The 22,458-nt window shown below is 40.3% G+C and overlaps 1 protein-coding gene and 1 long non-coding RNA gene across 4 annotated transcripts in view; one reads left to right on the top strand and one right to left on the bottom strand.

Annotated features, from left to right (window-relative positions):
• Positions 1–64: 64 nt before the first annotated feature.
• Positions 65–7,227, bottom strand: SNRPF (small nuclear ribonucleoprotein polypeptide F). 3 transcript variants are annotated; one of them, XM_045365747.3, is made up of 4 exons: positions 7,103–7,227; positions 4,998–5,123; positions 775–875; positions 65–203 (listed from the first exon to the last, which is right to left on the bottom strand). In XM_045365747.3, exons 1-3 carry the CDS (start codon positions 7,103–7,105, stop codon positions 807–809), a joined length of 198 nt encoding a protein of 65 aa, XP_045221682.1. In that variant the 5' UTR covers positions 7,106–7,227; the 3' UTR covers positions 65–203; positions 775–806. The 3 variants fall into 3 exon arrangements, with proteins under 3 accessions (XP_045221682.1, XP_005571964.1, XP_065380743.1); XM_005571907.5 differs by having other exon boundaries at positions 811–875; XM_065524671.2 differs by lacking the exons at positions 65–203; positions 775–875 and adding an exon at positions 3,721–4,588.
• A 121-nt stretch (positions 7,228–7,348) lies between these two features.
• Positions 7,349–22,458, top strand: part of LOC107126773 (uncharacterized) — a 64,631-nt gene continuing 49,521 nt past the window's right edge. Inside the window, exons 1-2 of the long non-coding RNA XR_010579542.2 lie at positions 7,349–7,405; positions 9,151–9,286. This is a non-coding gene — a long non-coding RNA (uncharacterized lncRNA). The remainder of the gene's footprint in view (positions 7,406–9,150; positions 9,287–22,458) is intronic.

Here is a 22,458-nt window from a genome sequence, read left to right as displayed (position 1 = left end):
CTTTCCCAACTGGTTCAACATTTGAGCTTTGCTTGTAAATATCTGAATACAAATAGTTCGCAAGTCAAGTTGAAAAACAAACAAATCTTTATTGTCTAGAAATATATATATAAAAAAAAATCCCCAACAAAAGATGCTATTCTCTCATTTCCCCATCTTCTTCCTCTTCTTCCACACCTCTGATATAAAGGACATTATTACACCTGTAAATAGAAAAAGTCCATTTTGTTGTTCCAACCAGAATGATCTGAATTACTGTATTTTTATTATGAAAATACTGAATGCTATATTTACAATATTCTTGTCTTAAAAAATTTTTTAATATATTTGTTTTTAAAAAGAGTTTTACATAGACTTGTTGAAAAGCACATTGCACTTATTTTCCACCATATGGTTGTTAAAATGACACCTTTATGATTTTCCAAAGGAAACAATTACCAGAATTTGAAGCTTTGAAGCTAGTACAGAGAATCAATATAACAAAAATCCTTACAAACAGCCAGACCCAACTAAAATTCAAAACTAAGTTCTTGCAATGAAGGCCACTGCAAAAGGTTGCCACTGTAAAAGGTTATAGCTAAGAGCCAGAAAATTTAACACTAGAAAAATCTTTTGGCCAGTTCTAAAACATTTGAAAACTTACCTTTGACAAGTTTAACAATTTCAAAGACTTTTGAAGTCTAATTGTAAAGTATTATAATAGTAATTTTTTTTTTAAAGTACTTCCAAAATTGAGGCACTAATATATTTAGAACAGGTATTCCTAATGCTCACCAGTAACTCCTTACATATACCACTGCTGTTCGTTACCTTATTAAAACTTCACCCAGATGTCCAGACAAAGCTCCATCTATGTATTCTTCTGTATTTGCAAGCTTTCAATAAAAAGAAATAAATTAGTATAATCACACAGGAGGAAAATATTACAATACAGCTAATACTGGTGAGAGAACTTACTATGACCTTCCTATACCAACAACTCAAATTTATCTATAATTAATAAACAGAGGATGAGCTTTCTATTACTACTGTAGTACTTTTGGTTTCATATAAACCTTCAATAAAATTAATATTCATGGATATAGAACAAATATATAATAAAGTTTGTCTCAACATAAGCCTCTGAATCTCCCAGGTTATGTAATATTTCTTTCCATTAGATATCAAAACAGTGTGTGGAAGAAGGCAGTCTCTATGAATAAATTGTGATTAAAAAGTTTTCTGAAAATTCATTCTAAAGAACCAGACGTTAAGTTTTCTCAGAGTAAAACATAAATCATATTGAGGTGTCCAAATGGGTATACAAAAGCTATGGCCAGCATGCCAAATACTTTTATATTAGTCAGCAACCAAAGCAGATAACTGAGTTAGAATTTTCTTCTTTTCCTGTCTTTTAAGAAACAGGGTCTCCCTCTGTTGCCCAGGCTGGAATGCAGTGGCACAATCATAGCTGAGCAAAACCTTCAACTCCTGGGCTCCTCCTGCCTCAACCTCCTGAGTAGCTAGGCCTAAAAGCATGTGCCACAAAGTCTGGCTACTTCAAAACAATTTTTTTTTTTTGTAGAGATGAGATCTTGCTATACTGCCCAAGCTGGTCTTGAATTTCTGCCTTCAAGTGATCCTCCTGCCTTGGCCTCCCAAGGTGCTGGGATTACAGGCATGAGCTACCACATCTGGGCCTGAATAAGAAAATTTTTTAAAATTATGTACCAATAAACAGGGAAAAACAAGTTCTTAAGTGAAAGTTAAATAGTTAACAGTGACTTTTACAGTTATTTTGTTGAACCCTATTATTTCTAATTTTATATCAAAATGTTTAGCTTTCCTTCTACATATAGGTAACAATCTTTACTTGTAATTAAAAGAAAAATCACAATCAATGCCACCTGGGACTCAGCGACGACACTAACAGGAGTGAAGGGAGAGAGGGAGGTTTCCTTCACAACTAGGCATGTGGAAAAGGAAAAGAAAAACACGGCTTAACAATAAGGATCAAAATAGGATGTGACATAAGGCATGAAAAACATGTTAATGAACACTACTACTGGATGTTACTCCCTCTCTTATAGAAAACAAAAAGTAATCTTCATTATCCAGATGATAGTTTTGTCTGAAATATATGAAGTTGTTGAGACAATTAGTTTGTATGTAACGGCTATAAGAAATAATGTATTAAGAGCAACTAATTTTTTGTAAAAGGTAATTACGACATTTAACTGGTTTCTAAATTACACAATAATGCTCCACATACTTTCTATCATGTATTAAATTCAGTCTTCACCATCACTTAACAGGCTCTCTATGGCCACCATTCTAACCTAACTTTGTCATTTGTCCCTTAACTCAATCTGCTCTGGCCTTTTTGCTGTGCTTTGAACATACCAAGCATGCTTCCACCACAGGGCCTTTGTACTTGCTATTCCCTCAAACTGGGATGCTTTTCCCCAGACACTCACCTGAGTTGTACACTAATTCTGGTATCTTCCAGAATTCGCTTCCTCAGAGTGGCTATCCTATATAATATTGCACATACTGTCTCTCTATTCTCTTTTTCTTCATGCATGGCATCTATCACACCTATTATCACATTATATTACCACCTCCCACCACTAAAACATAAACTCTTGAGGGCAGGGATTTTGTTTTGTTCAATGCTATATTCACAGTGCCAAGCACATAATGGGAATCAATAAATATTTGCTGAGTGAACAAATTCAAACACTGGTATCAATATGGTTGACTACTCAAAGTGGTTGGTTACTTAGACACTTTTTAACTCTGGCAGGGTCACTAGCAAGCTATATTAATTCTAAAACAATTATTAAGTGGTAAATCTTTTATTACTGAGATGTTAATTTCCATAGCATAAAATTCACCCTTTTAAAGTGTACAATTCAGTGGTTTTTAGTATATTTAAAAACCTGTGCAACCTTGTGCAACTATCACCACTAATTCCAGAATATTTTAATCACAATTCATATACTTCCCAGATTTTTCTATGGTCTTGGTAAATGATTCCTATTTAGGGAATTGTCCGAACTCAAACTATGTTTTGGGGACCTTAGTGTCATGTGCTCAGGTGGTAATTGCCTAAGTTAAGGAAAATCATAGCTCTCTGCCTACATAAGTACTCCTTTGAGTACTCTGCTAACAAGTATGGAATCCTTGGATTCATGATTGGATTGACCACCTGTCTTGATAGCCTTTAAAAACCTGGCGGGAAACTACTACTATTAAAAAACAACAACCCCAAACTAATTTTTTAAATATGCAAAAGACATTAACAGGCATTTCTCCAAAGATAAACGAATGGCCAATAAACACATGAAAAGGTGCTCAACATCATTAGCCATTAGGAAAATGCAAATCAAACCCACAATAAGATACCACTTCACACCCATTAGAATAACTATTTTATAAACACCCATAGAAAATAACAAGTGTTGGTGAGGATGTGGAGAAACTGGAACCCTTGTGCATTGCTGGTGGGTATGGAAAACCACGTAGCTGCTGTGGAAAATAGCGTGACAGTTATTCAAAAGGAAAAAAAAATTTTTTTTTGTTTTTTGAGACAGGGTCTTATTCTGTTATCCAGACTAGAGTGCAGTGATGTGATCACGGTTCACTGCAGCTTCAACCTCCCCACGCTCAGGTGATCCTCCCACCTCAACTTCCTGAGTAGCTGGGAATACAGGTGCCCATACCACCATGCCTAGCTAATTTTTGTATTTTTTTTGTAGAGATGCAGTTTTGCTATCTTGCCCAGGCTAATCTCAAACTCCTGGGCTCAAGCAATCTGCTACCTCAGCCTCACAAAGTGCTGGGATTACAGGCATGAGCCACCACGCTTGGTCTCCTTAAAAATTAAACTTGGAATTACCAGTAATCCAGTAATTCCACTTCTGGGTATATACCCCAAAGAGCTGAAAGCAGGGACTTGAACAGACATTTGTATATCCGTGTTCACAGCAGCATTACTTACTACAGTCCAAAGAGGGAAGCAACCCAGTGTCCACCAAGAGGCAAACAGATTAGAATGTGGTATATCCATACAATGGAATATTATTCAGTCATAAAAAGGAAGTTCTGACACATGCTACAACATGGATGAACCTTGAATAATACACTACGCTATGTCAAACAAGCCAGACACAAAAGGATAAATACACGATTCCATCTGTATGAGGTATTATGCATGGTCAAATTCACAGACATGTAGAATAGTGGTTACCATGGGTTAGCTAGGTGAAGGAAGCAATGGAAACTTATTGTTTAAAGTTTAATTGTAAAATTATTGTTTAATGGAAAATTACTGTTTAATGGGCAAAAAATGTCACTTTTGGATGATAAAAAAGTTCTGGAAATGGATAATGGTAATGGCTGTAGAACAATGTTAAGGTATTTAGTGCCACTGAATTATACACTTAAAAATGGTTAGAGTGGCAAAATTGTAATGTATATTTTACCACAATAAAAAGAAAATTAATTACAAAAAAACCCCCACCAAAACACATGGCTGAATCATTTACAGAAACTCATTTGACAGACATACAGTCAGTTCAATTTCTTCGGCAGATGTGTCTTTCCCCTGAAGGAATGAATTTCCTCAATAACTTTGGTGTTGTGCCTTTAGCATCATTCATTAAAAGACTCATGAATTTCACTTGAAAACTTTCTTTCAGGGCTAAATGATGAGAAATGTTTTGTTTTCTCCAGCAAAGTAGTGTGTTTCCCTTACAGTATTATTATGAATTAAATGTCTGAGCTCTTCTTACTTTAACTACTAGGAATAAAATCTGTGGCTGAATTCTGGTTTAAGTCCATGTCTTGTACCTAGTATATCATAGTATCCTCCCTGGCTTTGACTTTATTTTTTAATTTTGCCGTACATTTGTCAATTTAATTGTATGTATTCTTATTAGTCAGACTAAACCTTTGAGCAATAAGGTGAAGCAAACTAAATGCAATGTTATGACCTTTACAGCTCTTTAGCTTACCTGCATGTTCATGTAGCCATCTACAGATACCAGATAGCCCTTGTACTCCATTCCCCACTTAAGTTTCACCATCACTGGCTTTCCTGTTAGTCCATTGAGGAAAGGTTTGGGATTGAGGGGTAAACTCTGCACAAAGAACAAAAAAGGATCCAATTAATTATTTTTCCTCCCACCACCAACTCTCTTCTACTAAATACCAATATTTTGTGGTATGCAAATGAAGAAAACTCTTGACTCATTATTTTAGTACACAATTTTCACTTTTATTTATTGGAGAGTACCAGGGAAATTTAAATATCCAGTTAGTCAGTATCACCTTTAACCCATCAAAACAAAATACTCACTATTCACTTAAGATAACACCGACTACATACATCACTTACTGTTCTGAGCTCTAAAGAAACAAAGATAAAGGCACTTTAAAAAAAAAAAATGCGGGCCAGAAAGGGTGGCTCATATCTGTAATTCCAGCATTCTGGAAGGCCAAGGCAGGGGGATCACTTGAGGCCAGAATTTCAAGACCAGCCCAGGCAACATAGTGAGACCACCTTCTCTACCAAAAATAGTCAGATGTGGTGGTGCACACCTGTAGTCCCGGCTACTAGGGAACAGAGCAAGACCTTGTCATAAATAAATAACAGAGTCCCTGTCAAGAAGTTGGAGATGGGGAGGGGGGCTCCTCACATACAAATAATTATACTGCATATTGCAACATAATAAGAGGAGATATACTAGGCACAAGGGTACCGAAGCAATCCAGGGAAAAAAGGAAAGGTTGCCTGAAATAAGTTAACCTCAGTTTTAAAGAATGAGAATTTATTTCCAGAGCGGGAAAAAATCCTGTTCCAGGCAAGGCTAGCTACTTATGTAAAAGGAGGGAAGAGTGAAGCAACAAGGTGATTTTGGGGACATACAATTCAGCATTGTCAGTCAAAGTCCCAAATATAAGACTACAGAAGGAAGCAGAGGGCAGATGACGCTTGACAGTCTTTAACTGTGGAAGCTAGGGCTAGGTCCTAAATGACTTTGTCACTAGCACTGCCTCTTATAGAAATCACTTAAAGTTTGTTCAGCAAACCATTAACATCTCCAGTGAATTCGGTTTTTGCCTTTTTCTGCTCACTCACCAGTCAAAGAAAGAACAGAACTAAGAAACTTGGCTACTAACCCCCTCTAACATAAACATATTCGGAGTGACTTGATACGGCGATTACTCCAATAACCTAATGGGTCTCCAGTTTTCATTCTCCAATTTATTATCCACCACAGCAACATGATTTTTTAAAGTGCACATCAAATTGTCATATTTCTGCTTAAAATGATTCAATGGCTTCCAACTCAATCATTTTCAATTGATTTGGAGTACAATCAAAACCTCCCAATACAGCCTAAGAGGTCCTGTCCAACGCCTGCTCCTCCGACACCATCTCGTAACCACTCTTCCTGCAAGTGGCTGTACCTTTTTGTCAATTTCTCCAACTGACCAAGCTTTCTTTCCGGCCGCAGGTCTTATGCGCCTATTCCCTGTGCTCGGTACACTCCTCCTCCTGCTCTTTAAAGGGTCTATTTCATGACACTTAGGCTTCAGGTTAAATTCCACCTCCTAGGGAGGCCATCTCTGACTAAGCCTCTAAATGTCTAACGCGCACCCTCACAGCCTCCTGTCTGCATTCTTCTTAGCACTTATTACTTGCAATTGCATATTTGTTATTTTTTGACTGTCTGTCTTCCCCAACCAACTGAGTTAAACTAGAGCATGGCCGTATCATTACTTTCATGCAATGAAAGTGAATTTTGGAGTGTGGTTAAGTGGGAAGTGCAAATTCTCTTTGAGTTTTACCCCGACCCTGTAGCCACAAACAAGAATATCCCAAGCCCGGATTCAAACAAAGAGGAGAAGGCACGGGTACTCCTAGAAAAAGAAAGGCATCGGGAGGAGCACGCGCCTCAGAAATCCTAAAAGCAGAGTGAAAGAAGCTGGCGACCGGGTGCGCGGCGCCTCACGCGGATGAATGGGAAACGCGCGAAGCAACCACTAGGCCCCGCGAGGTGGTCTCCCTCCTTCTCTTTCTCCCCGCTTCTCCCGCCGTTCTCGTTCTCCTTACCATCGTAACCACGGCCGAATATTGCAGGCTACTCACTGCCGACCAGGCTGCCGCTTGTCCCTCGTGACTACAGCAGGTACCCCAGGTCCCGAGCCGCTGAATTTCAAGAAAAATGGCCGCCAAACAGGAGTGTGACCTTTCACCTCCCACCACGGCCCTTCCTGCCTCTGTGATTGGACGAAAAGAGATGCGCGCTGATTGGAGGAGATGGTTGGACCAGTATCTCCTGGCAACCAGCAGCGGCTTGAGTTTGCGCCTGGCCGGCTGCGCGCGGGTCTTGGGAAACCCGCTCTGAGGAGCAAGGTGAGGCAGCCAAGGACTGGAGGCAGGCCGGTGTTGTAAATGTGCGGTCTGGGAGAGGCTGTGTAACGGATGTGACTTCTCCCCAACTTGGTTAATGGGGATTTTACTTTGTCTTTTTACACCCGTGAGAATGTTCAGGATCCCAGAGTTCCTTCCTCACTCTTCCAACAGGTTCCATGATTTGGGGGCGCCTCTGCCGCAGGCCGTTTCTACCTGAGTATTCTCTCTTCTGCAACACCCATTTCAACCCCTTTTAAAGGACTTCGGGGGTAGCCAGACAAGACTAGGGGCGGTGAAACGCACCGAAGGGAGTCGGATACAGAATTTATTTTAAACGAGGTCAGGTTGTGTCTGGGATATGATGTCATGTCCCCCCACCCCCCACGACCCCGCCGGCCCCATCTTTCTTTTGCATCGCCAGCAGAGACTGGCACGGCCTTCTTACGTGCATTTGAAATTACCTAAGGGCGTAAGCAATATTTCCGCTGTCACGGATTAAAACTTTCGACGTAACGGTGTTATCTGAATCTCACTGGTTTTTGTCGTAATCCTAGTGAGTTCGGCTCACTCTGATCTGAAATGCTAAATGCAGTTCTTGGAGAACACGCCCTTTGGGAAGTAACGCTTTTTTGCGGCCCTGAAGAGATGGATTTGAGGTTGAGGATGAAATGTTGGTTGTTGAGGCACTGTGGAGCAGTGGGCAAGACTTTGGAGAGGGCCTGCATTCGGAACCTGCGTCTATCAGGCGCAGCCGGTGTTGGGCAGTGTCTTAACCCTCAGGGCCACTGTTTCCACGGCAGGAACGCGGCTTTAAAAACGGAACCATCCTCAGCGTGGTTGCGAGAATTTAACCTAAAACGGGGCTTGGCCTTGTAAAAGCTCAGTGTTTCACATAAGTGTTGAACACTGACAAGACAGTCATTGTCAGTGTAGTTTTTACCAAACAGTTATTAGATTTATTCACCCTAAACTTAAGTGGATTTCTCCCTTAGTTTGTATATTGTTTCATGAACTTTAAGTCTTTGTGCAGACTTTGAGTTCCTACTATGTGTCAGGCTCTTTCAACAATTGTGGAAATCTTACCTTACCGTCTGATTCGGGGTGACAGCCCCGTTTTAGAGATGAGGAAGCAGGCCCAGCAGGTAACTGTTACCAGTTGAGGGTAGCTGTCCGAGTTCTTGCCGTTTTCAACAAAGAATTGGACAAAACGCACAAACAAAGCAAGGCAGCGAAAGCAGAGATTTATTTTAAATGAAAGTACACTCCACAGGGTGGGCACCGCCTGGTGCAAGCGGCTCAAGAGCATTGGTCACAGAATTTTCTGGGGTTTGAATGCCCTCTAGAGGTTTCCCATTGGCCCACAACCGGTCCGATTGGTTGCAGGAGGGGACCAATAAGAGGTACTTTCATTTTTCAACTGCCACGCAGAAAAAGGAGGGGTTGAAATGGGAGTAGCCTCTGATACCCAGTCAGCATGAATGGGCCTTAGGTTCCCTGCCTCCAGCCGCTATTCTTCTGCCTCATAACCTGCTCAGGACCACATACCTGGGTTTCAAAACTCTGCTTTTTCTACTTCATGAAGCTGCCTTTCAAAGACTCAATATGTACTTGAGAAGCCTGACTCTTTAGCTGTTTTCTCAGTGAAGTGAAGCAAAATACTACAATAAACACATTATGTAAAGATTGTGCATTTAAGTTTGGTTTTTCTCTTCATGTTAAATTTTTTTTTTTTTTTTTCGAGACAGTCTCATTCTGTCACCCAGGCTGGACTGCAGACGTGTGATCTTGGCTTACTGAAGCCTTGACCTCTTGGACTCAAGAGGTCCTCCCACTTCAACCTCCCGAGTAGCTGGGACCATAGGCATGTGCTACCACACCCAGGTAATTTTTAAATTTCTTTTTGTAGAGATAGGGTCTTGCTTTGTTGTCCAGGCTGGTCTCAAACTCCTGGGCTCCAGCTGTGCACCCACCTTGGCCTCCGAAAGTGCTGGGATTACAGGTGCGAACCACCATTCCTGGCCCATATTAAATTTTAATCTTAAATACCTTACTAAAATTAAGTGGGCATAAGTCATTGATATTTTTCTAATTATAAATATTATGCAAAATTTTGGAAAATATGGAAGTTCTAAACAGTAAACCTAAAATCACTAGTAATCCCACCAATCAAAGAAAACTGTTAACTTTTATTGTAACATATGTACTTTTTTTTTTTTTACAACAGCTGTACAGTTTTTTTGCTGTTTGTTTTTTGTTTTGTTGTTGTTGTTGTTGTTTTGGAGACAGAGTCTCACTCTTTCACCCAGGCTGGAGTTAAGTGGTGCGACCTTAGCTCACTGCAACCTCCGCCTCCCAGATTCAAGCAATTCTCGTGTCTCAGCCTCCCAAGTAGCTGGGACTACAGGCATGCAGCATCACGTCCAGCTAATGTTTTGCTAATTTTTTAAAATTTATTTTTAGTAGGTATGGGGTCTTACCACTTTGCCCAGGCTGATCTTGAACTCCTGAGCTCAGGCAATCCACCCACCTCAGCCTACCAAAGTGCTAGGATTACAGGTGTGAGCCACCACACCCGGCCTACACACAGTTTTGTAACTTGTTTTCTTCACTTTATATTGAGCAAATTCTCATATGACTAAATATACTCTTCTAAAGTGTGGGTGGCTTAATATCTTCATTATACTTTGTATTTTGCATCTGTGATAACATATTATTCTATTATTTTCATTTTTCCTCCTGTTATAAACAGTCTGCACTGAATATACTTTTACATGAATCTTCGAGTGTATTTTTGATTCTTTACCATAAATTCTTAAAAATACAATTCCTAGGTTATAAGGCATTACTATTTTAAAAGCAAATATATATATTGCCATGTTGGCATATAGCTCCACAGAATATTCATCAGAATAATTGGTTCAAATATAGGGGAAATAACAGGCTTTATATTTTTCAAAGATGAGATAGAATACATTTTGAGCACATATGAAGAAAATGACCCCTAATTGTTAATTAGGATGAACAGTTTGGTGAGTTCTACCATTATTTATCCTATAACACAAAAGTTCCAGTGGTATACAATCATCTAAAAAGGAATTTATGAAATGATTTAGAAATATTTACTGAGGTGAGTAAAATGAATGTGTAATGTCTGCCCTTGTGGAACTTTAAAACCTCTTTGAGAAGAAGGGGACCAATATGTATTGAATGCCTTTCATGTTATGCCAGGATATTTTATTATGTAATTTGTCTAATTTAAATCCTCACAGTACTTCAAGGTAGATATTATTATAATCCCCATTTTAGAGATGAGGAGACAGCTTCAGAGAGATTATGTATTTTTGTCAACCATGTGGAAGGTAAAATGGCTCCAAAGCCTAAGATTTTTCCTTTATACCACGCTGCCGCTCCCAAAAATGTGGTTAAGTAGAGTACAAATAAACAAATATATAGAAATACAAATATTAATGCAGGATGAAGAGGGATAGCATTTACGAAGTTACTTTTGAAATTGATGAGTTCTTCTTTTTATTTTGTTTATTCTCATAATTCCAACATCTTATTATTTTTTTTTATTATGGCCAGAATCAGCTACAGGTATGGTCGGAATAGGTTTAAAGGAGGAAAAATCCAAGATTTGAGTGCTTTCTGTCTGGTGGAAGCTTTTTGTATATATTTTTGTCAAACCTGAGAGATACGGTATTCTGTCTAGCGAAGAAGTTAAGATTAAAAAATATATGAGCTTCCTTGGATCATACAAACACTGAACCTAGATTAGAATTAAAATCTTTTTGGTGGTTCAAAGCCCATTGTACCACTGTAGAGAGACAATCATACCTCAAAGGTGTAGGAACATAAGAACCCCCCTCTCACCTCTTGAGGTTTGATATTTGAGTCTGAGAAATAGACGATAGACCAATTACAAGGAGAAAAAGCACAGCGTAATTGATTTATGCGTAGGGGAGCATCACAGGAAGCTGAATGCCCAATTCTAGTAGCGCTAGACCCAATAAGGTCTAGAAGTTTATATACCCTTATTCATAGGGGAGAAGGGAATGCAGGATGTAAGCAATTTTAGAAGAGTAATGATTTTTATGAGATGAATGGGTCCATAGAACAGACAATAGTCTGGGACAAAGTTCATCTGGGCTGTAGGTACGGTGTTTGATTTTCAGTCTTTTCCTCTGTGATATGAGTTTAATTTTCCTTGGTTAATGAAATTTCAGTAAGAAGACTGAAGACAATTGTTTTCCTCTTCAGTGGATTGGATATTTAAGTAGATAAGGGAACTTCAGAGAAAAGTCTCTTCCTGTGCTTCAGGAGAGGAGGAGGGGCAAGAGATAGGGGGTGGGAGAAGGTCAGAGACAGACCCTAGTTGTGAGGCTGCTGCTTTAGTACAAAGTATTGGTATGTCAAAGCACCATGCTTTGGGGTATCATTTTCTGAACCCCAACAAAGGAAACTTGGTATTGTGGTTAGGAGCCACGACTGTCTGAGTTCAAATCCTGTCTTTGCCATGTGCAGGTTATCTCTGCTTCAATCTCCTCATCAATAAAGAGGATGATCATGATAGTACCCATCTTAAAAAAATTTTTTTTTGGCCGGGCGCGGTGGCTCAAGCCTGTAATCCCAGCACTGTGGGAGGCCGAGACGGGCGGATCACGAGGTCAGGAGATCGAGACCATCCTGGCTAACACGGTGAAACCCCGTCTCTACTAAAAAGTACAAAAAACTAGCCGGGCGAGGTGGCGAGCGCCTGTAGTCCCAGCTACTCGGGAGGCTGAGCCAGGAGAATGGCGTAAACCCGGGAGGCGGAGCTTGCAGTGAGCAGAGATCCGGCCACCGCACTCCAGCCTGGGTGACAGAGCGAGACTCCGTCTCAAAAAAAAAAAAAAAAAAAAAAATTTTTTTTTAATCAGGTGGGCTCTACTTATGTTGCCCAGGCTGGTCTCAAACTCCTGGGCTCAAGCAGTCCTCCTGTCTCAGTCTCCCAAGTGGCTGGGATTACAGGTGTATACCACCATGCCCAGATCAATACCCATCTTATAAGGCTGCTATTAGGATACAATATTTGTGGTATTTATCCATCTCCTGATACTGAATAGTTTCTGTAGCAAGGTACATAGGCACGTGAGTAGGTCAATGTGACCTACTAATAACTAACACTAATTACTAATATGGGACTACTTGTTTACTGCTTGCTAAACTGCTGCTTGCTCAAAAAGTTCTGGGCCGTTGGCTCTGATTCCTCAGCTGTGCTGGAATCCACTGTGTGCCTGACATCTATCTGTCTAGGTCTATCACTTCACCTCTTGGGACTTGGGGGGCAAGGGAGGCTGACACAGCTATGACGATGCTTCTGCTGTTTGCTGTGTGTAATAAACTGTCTTGTTCTGATCCGTTGAGTCTCATTGTCTCCTTTTGGCACCTGTGGAGAGATAGCAGGTTTACTCCTTGCTATCTAAAGTTGTGCTTCTCTCCTGACTCTCACAGGGTTAACATTAAATGAAGAACATTAAATGAGATAATATATGCAAAGCAGTACACTATCTGGTCAGTAGTCAATGTTCGATAAATGGTTGTTCTACATTTATAATCAATCAAAGTCTATCCCCTAGAGCTTTGGTTTAAGTAATGTAAAACCAATGTAAAAGTAGCACCTTATATATTTATGGGGAGACCAATCCCTTTATGGACCAGAAAATTACTTCACCTGATAACTCAAGATATAAGAGATTAGTCCAGACCGGAAACCACATTTATTAGTCATTAAATGCAGAGGGAGCTGGAGGGAACTAGCAATCAAGGACCTGGGAAACAGATGAGATAGAAAATAAGTGGATGCCTACAATTTGTTCATATATATTGAGTTATATTAAAAAAGCAGTATAGGCCGGGCAGTGTGGTTCATGCCTGTAATCCTAGCACTTTGGGAGGCTGAGGTGGGTGGATCACTTGAGTCCAGGAGTTCAAGACCAGCCTGGCCAACATGGTGAAACCTCCATCTCTACTAAACCTCGTCTCTACTAAAAGTACAAAAATTAACCAAGCATGGTAGCGCACGCCTGTAATTCCAGCTACTCAGAAGGCTGAGGCACAAGGATCGCTTGAATCCAGGAGGCAGAGGTTGCAGTGAGCTGAGATGGCACCACTGCACTCCAGCCTGGGCGACAGAATGGGACTCTGTCTCAAAAACAGAAGGCAGTATATCGGTAGCAGAAGATAATAAAAACAGTATATTTAATAGCACATTATATGATTGTTTTATATGATTGGCAACATAATGGTTGATAATGCTGGTTCTAGAGGCCAGATTTGAGTCTTGAGTTTGAATCCTGCCCCCAGTACTTACTAGTGGGAACTTGTTACCCGCCCTCACTAAGCTTATTTTCCCATGACACAGGGAAAGTTGTTTCTTTCTTCCAGAGTGGTAGTGGATGTTAGGAGTTAATACAAGGTTGTTCCTCTATCCTTCCTGAAGATATGGTTTTAAAACCATTAGATGGAGTGAGCAAAGTATGCACCTGTGCTGGGGTATGGGGTAGTCACAGTGGTCCAAATGGAGGGAGGAGAGCATCCACATAAGAGAGCAGCCAGTGTGGGGTGTCAGAGCCTGAGTAGGAGGAGGAAGGTATCTACATAGGAGGGCGGGCAAAATGGGAAGTTGGTGCCTGAGGAGGTGAGGATGGTGGTCACACGTGGTGAGGGGCAGCCCAGCACCAACCATTGGAGCCCAAGTAGAATGAAGCATCCCCAGAGGGTGGCCTGACAGGGAGTGTTGGAGCCTGAGTGGGGTAAAGAGGGTGTCCACACTGCAGGGAAGAGGGTGGCCTGCTGTGGAGTGTCAGAGCCTAAAGGAAGCGAGGAGGATGTCCATGCAGAATGACCTGGCGCACCGTGTCAGAACCTGAATGGAATGAAGAAGAAATGCAGGGGAGGGGACAGTGGCAGGAAGGGAAATTTGTTACAAGGGCACTAATCAAAGGAATCAACCTATACCAATGAGCATACTTAATGCTCAGGTTTTAGTTTCTAGAAACCGCTCCCCACTAAAGGAACCAGGATTCCTTCTAACATTGGCTAATTCCAGTCTTCTTCACTATAGTAACTGGTAGACACTATCTTATTACAATCCAATGATCAAACAACGATCATTAGCAATTGAAAAATCAAAATCAAGTGCCACATGATAAGATACAAAGAGAAGATGCATTCTGTGGTATTCTTACCAAAGCCACATAACCTGAATCTAGTAATCAGGAAATATCAGACAAACCACATTGAGGAACAAAGTGGCCTGCAGTGTTCAAGAGTGTCAAGGCCACAGAAAGATCTCTACGATAAATTGCTGAGAAAGACAAAGCACAGAATAACTTACAAAATATGCTGCATCTGTGTAAAAAGAGAGGGCAGGGGATAACAAGCTATCCATTTCTGTGTATGTGCATAGATATACTGGAGGGCTCTGAAGATACTAAGAACACAGATTACCTATGGATGTAGTGGGAACTACACTGAGGGCAGACAATGATGAGACTTTTCACTATGCATTTTTAAAAAAACTTTTAATTATGAAATTCACATACTTTATTAACCATTTCAAAGTATACAATTGAGTGGCATGTAGTACATTCACAATGTTATTGCAACCACCACCTCTATATAATTCCAAAACATGTTCACAACTTTATTTGTTTGTTTTGAGATGGAGTCTCGCTCTGTCACCCAGGCTGGAGTGCAGTGGTGCAACCTCGGCTCACTGCAACCTCCGTCTCCTGGTTCAAGCAATTCTCCTGGTTCAGCCTCCCGAATAGCTGGGATTATAGGCACATGCCACCACACCCGGCTAATTTAATACATTTTAAATAAATTTAACAAATTTTAAATAAATGATACCTTTGAGTTTTGTAAATCATAGATTCAATCTGTGGGGGAGACTAGGTAATAAAAGAAGTCCATGGATGAAATGGCTGGAAACCACTCAAGTAGATTATCAGCATTCAATACTGACTTTAAACACTGTTCTGTTTTTTGCCGTGGTTCCAGAGGGTGGCAGTGGTGAATCTGGAGTAGGATTTCTGTTTGCCACATAAGCACTTAAAAGTTAATCAGTACAAATAGGACTTCTCTGTTCTCAAAACACTAAAGGAAACAAAACAAAACCTCATGGAATTTTCCCCGTAGTATCCTGTGCCATACAGTCTCCCCCTACCTCCTTCACCCCTCAAATGTCTCCATTGAATCCAATTTTTAAAATTAAAGCTTATTCTACTTCCTCATATATTACCCTGTTGCCAGAGCTATCTGACCTCCTCTTCTTCAAAACAAACCGAAGACCTGAACATATTAGTTGGATGCTCACCAACCTTTGTTGGTTACCCATGACTAGCAGCCTAAAACAAACTCCTTCATCTCTTTCCCTTCCGTCCCACGAACCGCAAAGCTGGCCCTTGCACCGCCGGCCATGCTTTTTCTCACAACTCCACATACTCACACAAGATATTCTCACCACCTAGAAATCCCTCCCCGTTTGCTTTGCCTGAAAAATGCCTCCTCATCTAATCTCCATGCCTGCTCAAATGGGCAATTCATATCTGAAGCTTTCTCTGACTTCCCCAGATCACTAATTGTTCTGTCACATGGGCTCTACCCACCTGTTTCAACACTAACTACACTCTCTTTTAGAGAAAAAGGTCTTTTGTTCATTAACTCCTTTGTTGCTATTACTAGTCATTTACTAGCACATAATTGGTTCCCCGGCACATGATGGCAAATTTCTGGAATGAATAAATTAATGAATAACTGAATTGAGAGACTTGGACTTTAAAAATTTGCAAAAGTTCAAACATTTTATATATATATAAATATGCCAAAAAAAAAAAAAACCCAAAAAACCAAGGGGAATCAGGGTATCCACACTTAAAAGAATGGAATAAACTGAACAGTAGAGCATTGTAAGTGGAATTATTGACCGGGTGCAGTGGCTCACGCCTGTCATCCCAACACTTTGGGAGGCTGAGGCAGGTGGATCACCTGAGGTCAGAAGTTCAAGACCGGCCTGGCCAACATGGTGAAACCCTGTCTCTACTAAAAAATACAAAAATTAGCTGAGCGTGGTGGTGGGCGCCTGTAATTGCAGCTACTTGGGAGGCTGAGGTAGGAGGATCACTTGAACCCAGGAGGCAGAGGCTGCAGTCAGCCATTGCACTCCAGCCTGGGTGACAAGAGCAAGACTCCATCTTAAAAAAAAAAAAAAAAAGGAATTATTTGCTTTTATGGAGGCAGGCAGTGTACTGGAGTCTGTAATTTTATCTATTACTAAATTTACCAAGTGCTTTGTGTTCTATGAATGTGTCTTTTGAAACTTTTTTTAGGTCTAACAATTCCTACTCACAGTCATTTGAAATGAAACTGGCAGTTTCCTTTTACTGTGTATTCTAGCTAACCCTCTTGTTATGGAACTGGCCCCTTTTATGTCTTTTCTTCCTGTGGTAAGGGAATCCTGATTGATTTAGAAGCATGTGTTGTCTGCATCATTAATTTGGCACTTATTGGCTACATCTTTGAGAACTGTCATCTTCATTTGTGTATATACCCTCCAACTTCACTGTAAGATATTTGAGAGTGGTGAGCATATTTAGATGTTTTTGTATTTCTGTGGTAATCCAGCTTATTGCTTTATACATATATTGTTTACTTACTTTTCTCTTTTACACTAGTAGAGGATATTGCTCAATATCTTAGTTGAAGTCTCTACAGTGTTACAAATAGACACTTATTTTTCACTTATGCAAAGTCCAAAAAGGGTATTCCTGCTCAGCATGTGGCTCTCCTCCATATGGCGACCCAGGACCAAGTCTCCTTTCACCACGTGGCTTCTAAGGTCACCTTGCTCATCTGCATCAAGACAGAAGGGGCAAGAACGTAGAGACAGGGTCATCCACAGGAGACTTTTGTGGGTCAGGCCTAATGCAGCACAAATTAGTCTTCACATTCTGTTGGCTAGAACACAGTCACATGACTTCACCTGACTCCAGGGAAAGCTGGAAAATGTAGTCTGTCCAGGAAGAAAAGGCAATGTGAACAGCCTTGTCTCTGCCACACTCAGAAAAAAATACTAATAATTAGGTTACTTTTTATATTTTTACTTGCCCTCTTACATGCCATCTATGCCATCTATTTTCACTCATTCTGTTTCCACTACATACTGATACTCTTATCAAGATTTATTAATTTATCACCTTTCTCTATCCTGGGGTATTTAGCAACTGTAATTCCAATGCTAAAATGCCACTGTTAACATTTTAAAAATCTTTTCTCTGCACATAAATTTGTATATATTTTAATATAGTTGTAGTAATGCACAATTTGTATCTTATTTTTACTTAACATTATAGCATAAACATTTTCTCATTCTTAGGAATGTTTCAGTAGCTTTTTTTTTTTTTTTAGGTAGGATTTCCCTCCATTGCCCAGGCTGGAGTGCAGTGGCACAATCTCGGCTTACTGCAACCTCTGACTCCTGGGTTCAAGCGATCCTCCCACCTCAGCATCCTCAGTCAGTAGCTGGGAACTCAGGCATGTGCTACCACACCCAGCTAATTTTTTTGTATTTTTGGTAGAGATGAGGTTTCACCATGTTGCCCGAGATGATCTTGAACTCCTGAGCTCAAGTGATCTGCCCACCTCCGTCACCCAAAGTGCTGGGATTACAGATGTGAGCCACCATGCCTGACCCCAGTAGCAACACTTTTCATGACTGTATAGTATCTATCATATACTTAGATATTATACCCTACTTATTGGACATTAAGTTGTTTCTTCATTTATTACTATTGTTGCCCGAGTTCAAATTCTGACTCTTTCATTTCCTAGCTCAATGACCATGGGCTTTCTGGTTGTGGGTTCTTTATTTGTAAAGTGGGACTGACTATGCTGTCTACTTCCTATCATTTGGAGGGATTAAATTAGTAATAGATTTTAAGCAGTAAAAGCGATTCTTTCTTTCTTGAGCCTTTCATTCATTCATTTTATTGAGACAAGGTCTCGCTCTGTCGCCCATGTTGGAGTGCAGTGGTGTGATGTGCCTGTCTGCAGCCTCACTCTCCTGAGGTGGGAGGTTCAAGTGATCCTCCCACCTCAGCCTCTCCAGTAGCTGTGACTACAGGCATGCACCACCTCACCCAGCATTTATATATATATACACACACACACACACACACACACACACACACACACACACTATAAACTTGTCAAATATGAGAAGGCCTAAAAAACTCCTCTATAATTAATACTCGGACTACTAACATAGTACTTATTACAGACCATCCTTTATTATAGTATTTGTGTATATATATAGATATATACATACGCATATATGTATGTGTATATATATGTGTATCTATATATTATTTTTTATTTTTGCAGATGCCGGGTTTCACCATGTTGCCCAGGATGTTCATTTATTAATTCCACAAATATTTATTCAGTGTCACCATGTGCTAACACTGAATAAATGTGCTGACACTGACAACTATTTGAGAGTACTCCCCAGGAGATAGAGAAATGGTTAAGTGGAAATCCATACCGACTTAAGTCAGGGAAGCCTCATTTGCCCAAATTTGCCTATAGACCAATTTGCCAAATGACAAATGTACAAAAAAACTGAAAACAGGTTTTCAGACTGTTCACAGTAGTGGTTTCACTGTCAGTGGCAAGGATAGAGGCAAAGCTCCAGTTTGTAAAAACAGAGAAGACAGCAAATTGTTTTTAATGGAAAGTCCACCTACAAACAGTGGTGAGTATCCTAGGGTATGAAATACACTCGAAGTTCATATTCAACTGAGCTGACCTGATAAACCCCTGGGGGAAAACAGCAGCAGCAAAATGACTGTAGTGACACTGCTGTGTGATGAAATGTTCAAAAGAAATCAGTAACTCAGCAAATGTATTTAGTGTTTTGGCCTTCCTCTGGAAGTCAGAGAAGTCTTTTCTGAGGAGGTGATATTTAATCTGGGGGTCAAATCTGGGGGTCAAATATGAGAAGGCCTAAAAAACTCCTCTGTAGTTAATACTTGGACTACTCATGTAGTACTTATTACAGACCAGTCTTTATTATAGTATTTGGGACATGTACTTGGTATCTTACTGTGAGTTATTTAAGTGCCAGGTACATAAAAGTTCACTAATTGTTTATGGATACACCAGAACTGAGTGTGGTGGGAAAAACAGGAGTGTCTGTTGGATGACCCCCGAGGCTATCTCTGGATGGCTTGGCAACAAGCTGGCTAGGCTTGATGGCTCCCTCTTCCCTCTACAGGGGTTCTAAATGCTAACAGTCCTGGACAACTGGCATTCCCAGCACTGGTGTGCAATTCCTCTGAGCTCAGATCGTTTTCCCTCCTCATGCAAGGCTCTTCTCAGGAGGAAGGAGCTGGCAAGATTTCTGTTCTGGAGCACAACCTTTGGAGTGTCTAGCTATTCTGAGCCCACACATGTGTGTCCATGAAATGCCAATCCTGCTGCTGACCCTTCTGCTTGTAGAGTTCCGCCTGCACTGTTTGGCCTGAACCCTTCACACATTGGGTGACATCTGTGTTAGTATTTCACTCTGCCAACATTGAGTGAATGTATAAACAAATTGAACAAAATGATGACCCAACTCAACTGTGATCTAGATTATCCTATAGGCATGCTATAGAATGGAGTTATAGGTGAGAAAAGCAAGAAAACCTTGTTTGTTAGTCTGTTCTCACGCTGCTAATAAAGACCTACCCAAATCTGGGTAATTTATAAAGGAAAGAGGCTTAATGGACTCACAGGTTCACATGGCTGGGGAGGCCTCAGAGTCATGGTGGAAGGCAAATGAGGAGCAAAGTCATGTCTTACATGGAGGCAGGCAAGAGAGCATGTGCAGGAGAACTCACCTTTATAAAACCATCAGATCTTGTGAGACTTATTCACTATCACAAGAACAGCACGGGAATAAACCGCCCCATGGTTCAATTACCTCCCACCAGGTCCCTCCCAGGACACACGGGGATTATGGAAGCTACAATTGAAGATGAGATTTGGGTGGGGACACAGCCAAACCATGTCACCTTGAAACTGCAGTCTTAATGCTTGTTTCTCTTCTTCCAAATAGGGAGGTCAACCGAAGATGCTACCTTCGTTGAGCATATCACTGCTCTTTCTAGTCTCAATTTAGATGTGCATGATACTTTCAGAGAATGAAAACCTCACTAATGATAATCAGATACATTGACTTTTTTTGGCCTCTGCCTATAATAAGTTAATTGCATATGCTTTCCTGGCCATTATAAAATGAATAAATTAGTTACTTATATGAAAGGGAAGGTAATTTTTTGCGTTTATTTTAAAACAATTTCAAACTTAAAGAAATGCTGCAGACATAGTACAAAAGGTGTTATTCCTGAACTATTTGAGAGTAAGTTGCCAACATAATGCTTCATGACACCCAAATACTTTGGTGTATATTTCTTACGAAGAAGGTGCTATGGTTTAAACGATGATGTCCCCTCCAAAATTCATGTTGAAATGAATCCCCGATGCAACAGTTTTAAGAGATGTGGCCTTTGGAAAGTGATTAATTCATGAGGATTCCACTCTCGTGAATGGGATTAGCACCCTTGGAAAAAGGCTCAAGGCTGAAGGGAGCACTCTCTTGCTTTTCCATCCCTTTTTCCATGTGAGGACACAGCATTCCTTCTCTCTAGAGGATGCGGTGATAGGGCGCCATCTTGGAAACGGAGAGCAGCTCTCAGTGGACACCAATCCTGCTGGCATCTTGATCTTGAACTTTCCAGCCTCCAAAACCATGAGAAATAAACTTCTGTTGTTCATGAATTACCCAGTCTTTGGTATTTTGTTATAGCAGCACAAATGGACTAAGACACAAGGAAATTTTCCTTTATAAGCACTACACAAAATCAAAATTGGGAATATTAACAATAATACGTTACTACCATTTAATCCACGGATGTCATTCAAGTTATGTGTTATCCCATTAATGTCTTTTATAGCAAAAGTATCCAATTCAGGATCAGTCATTACATTTAGTTATCTTATCTCTTTAGTTCCATTCAACCAGATCTTTTCTGACTTTCATTACTTTGACACTTTTGAAGATTATAGGCTATTTTGTCAGACATCTCTCAATTTGAGTTTATTTGATCTTTCCGCATGATTACATTCAGGTTATACATTTTTTTTGGCAGGGATGTCATTGAAGCAGTGCTGTGTTCTTATCGTTGCGTCTTATTAGATAGCCTATATTTCTATTGGCTCCTTTACTTGTGCTATTAGCCTTAACTTCTTGAGTAGGGAACTGTCTGCCAGGTTTCTTCATTACAAAGTTACCTTTTAAAATTGTGTTACTAAGAAGTATTTTGTGAAGGTACTTTGAGGCTATGTAGTTAGCGCATTCCTCCTCAAACTTTCACCTACTGCATATTAGCATCCACTGTGTTTCTGGGCTAAATCAGTTACTTGTGCTGGCTGCCAAACGGTGATTTTCTGACTCCATCATTTCTTCTCCATTCATCAGTTGGCATTCCACTGTAAGAAAAGCTTTCTCCTTTTCCCACTTATTTATGTCAGTATGGACTCACAGATTCTATTTTATTTAGTGGGTTAATCATGTCATGGTTATTTATTTTGATGCTCTTTATTTTAAGGACTCATTAATTTCTATTTTATTACATGAATTTATAATCTGTTACTATTGTTATTTCTCTGCCTTAGTTGTCACATATTTCTACAGGGGGAGCCCCCATTAAGCTTCTTCTGTGTTCTTTTGACATTTGTCATCATTCTTTGAGCATTTCCTTATTTTCTGTCCCAATAAGATGTTCCCTGTCCCAATCCTGGAATCAGTCAATTCTCCAAAAAGCCCTGCTTTGTTTTAGTGGAGAATAGCATTTAGGAAACTAAAGATTGGTCTAGGCAATAGGCATGCTCCTTGGTTGGGGGGTGTTGGTGCTTCCAGGCTCTCTTACTGGACAAAACTAGAGAACGTACGCATGTGTATACAT

The sequence above is a fragment of the Macaca fascicularis genome, chromosome 11 (assembly GCF_037993035.2).
Source record: "Macaca fascicularis isolate 582-1 chromosome 11, T2T-MFA8v1.1".
Classification (NCBI taxonomy): Eukaryota; Metazoa; Chordata; class Mammalia; order Primates; family Cercopithecidae; genus Macaca; species Macaca fascicularis.
This window is presented reverse-complemented; position numbering and strand designations above follow the sequence as displayed.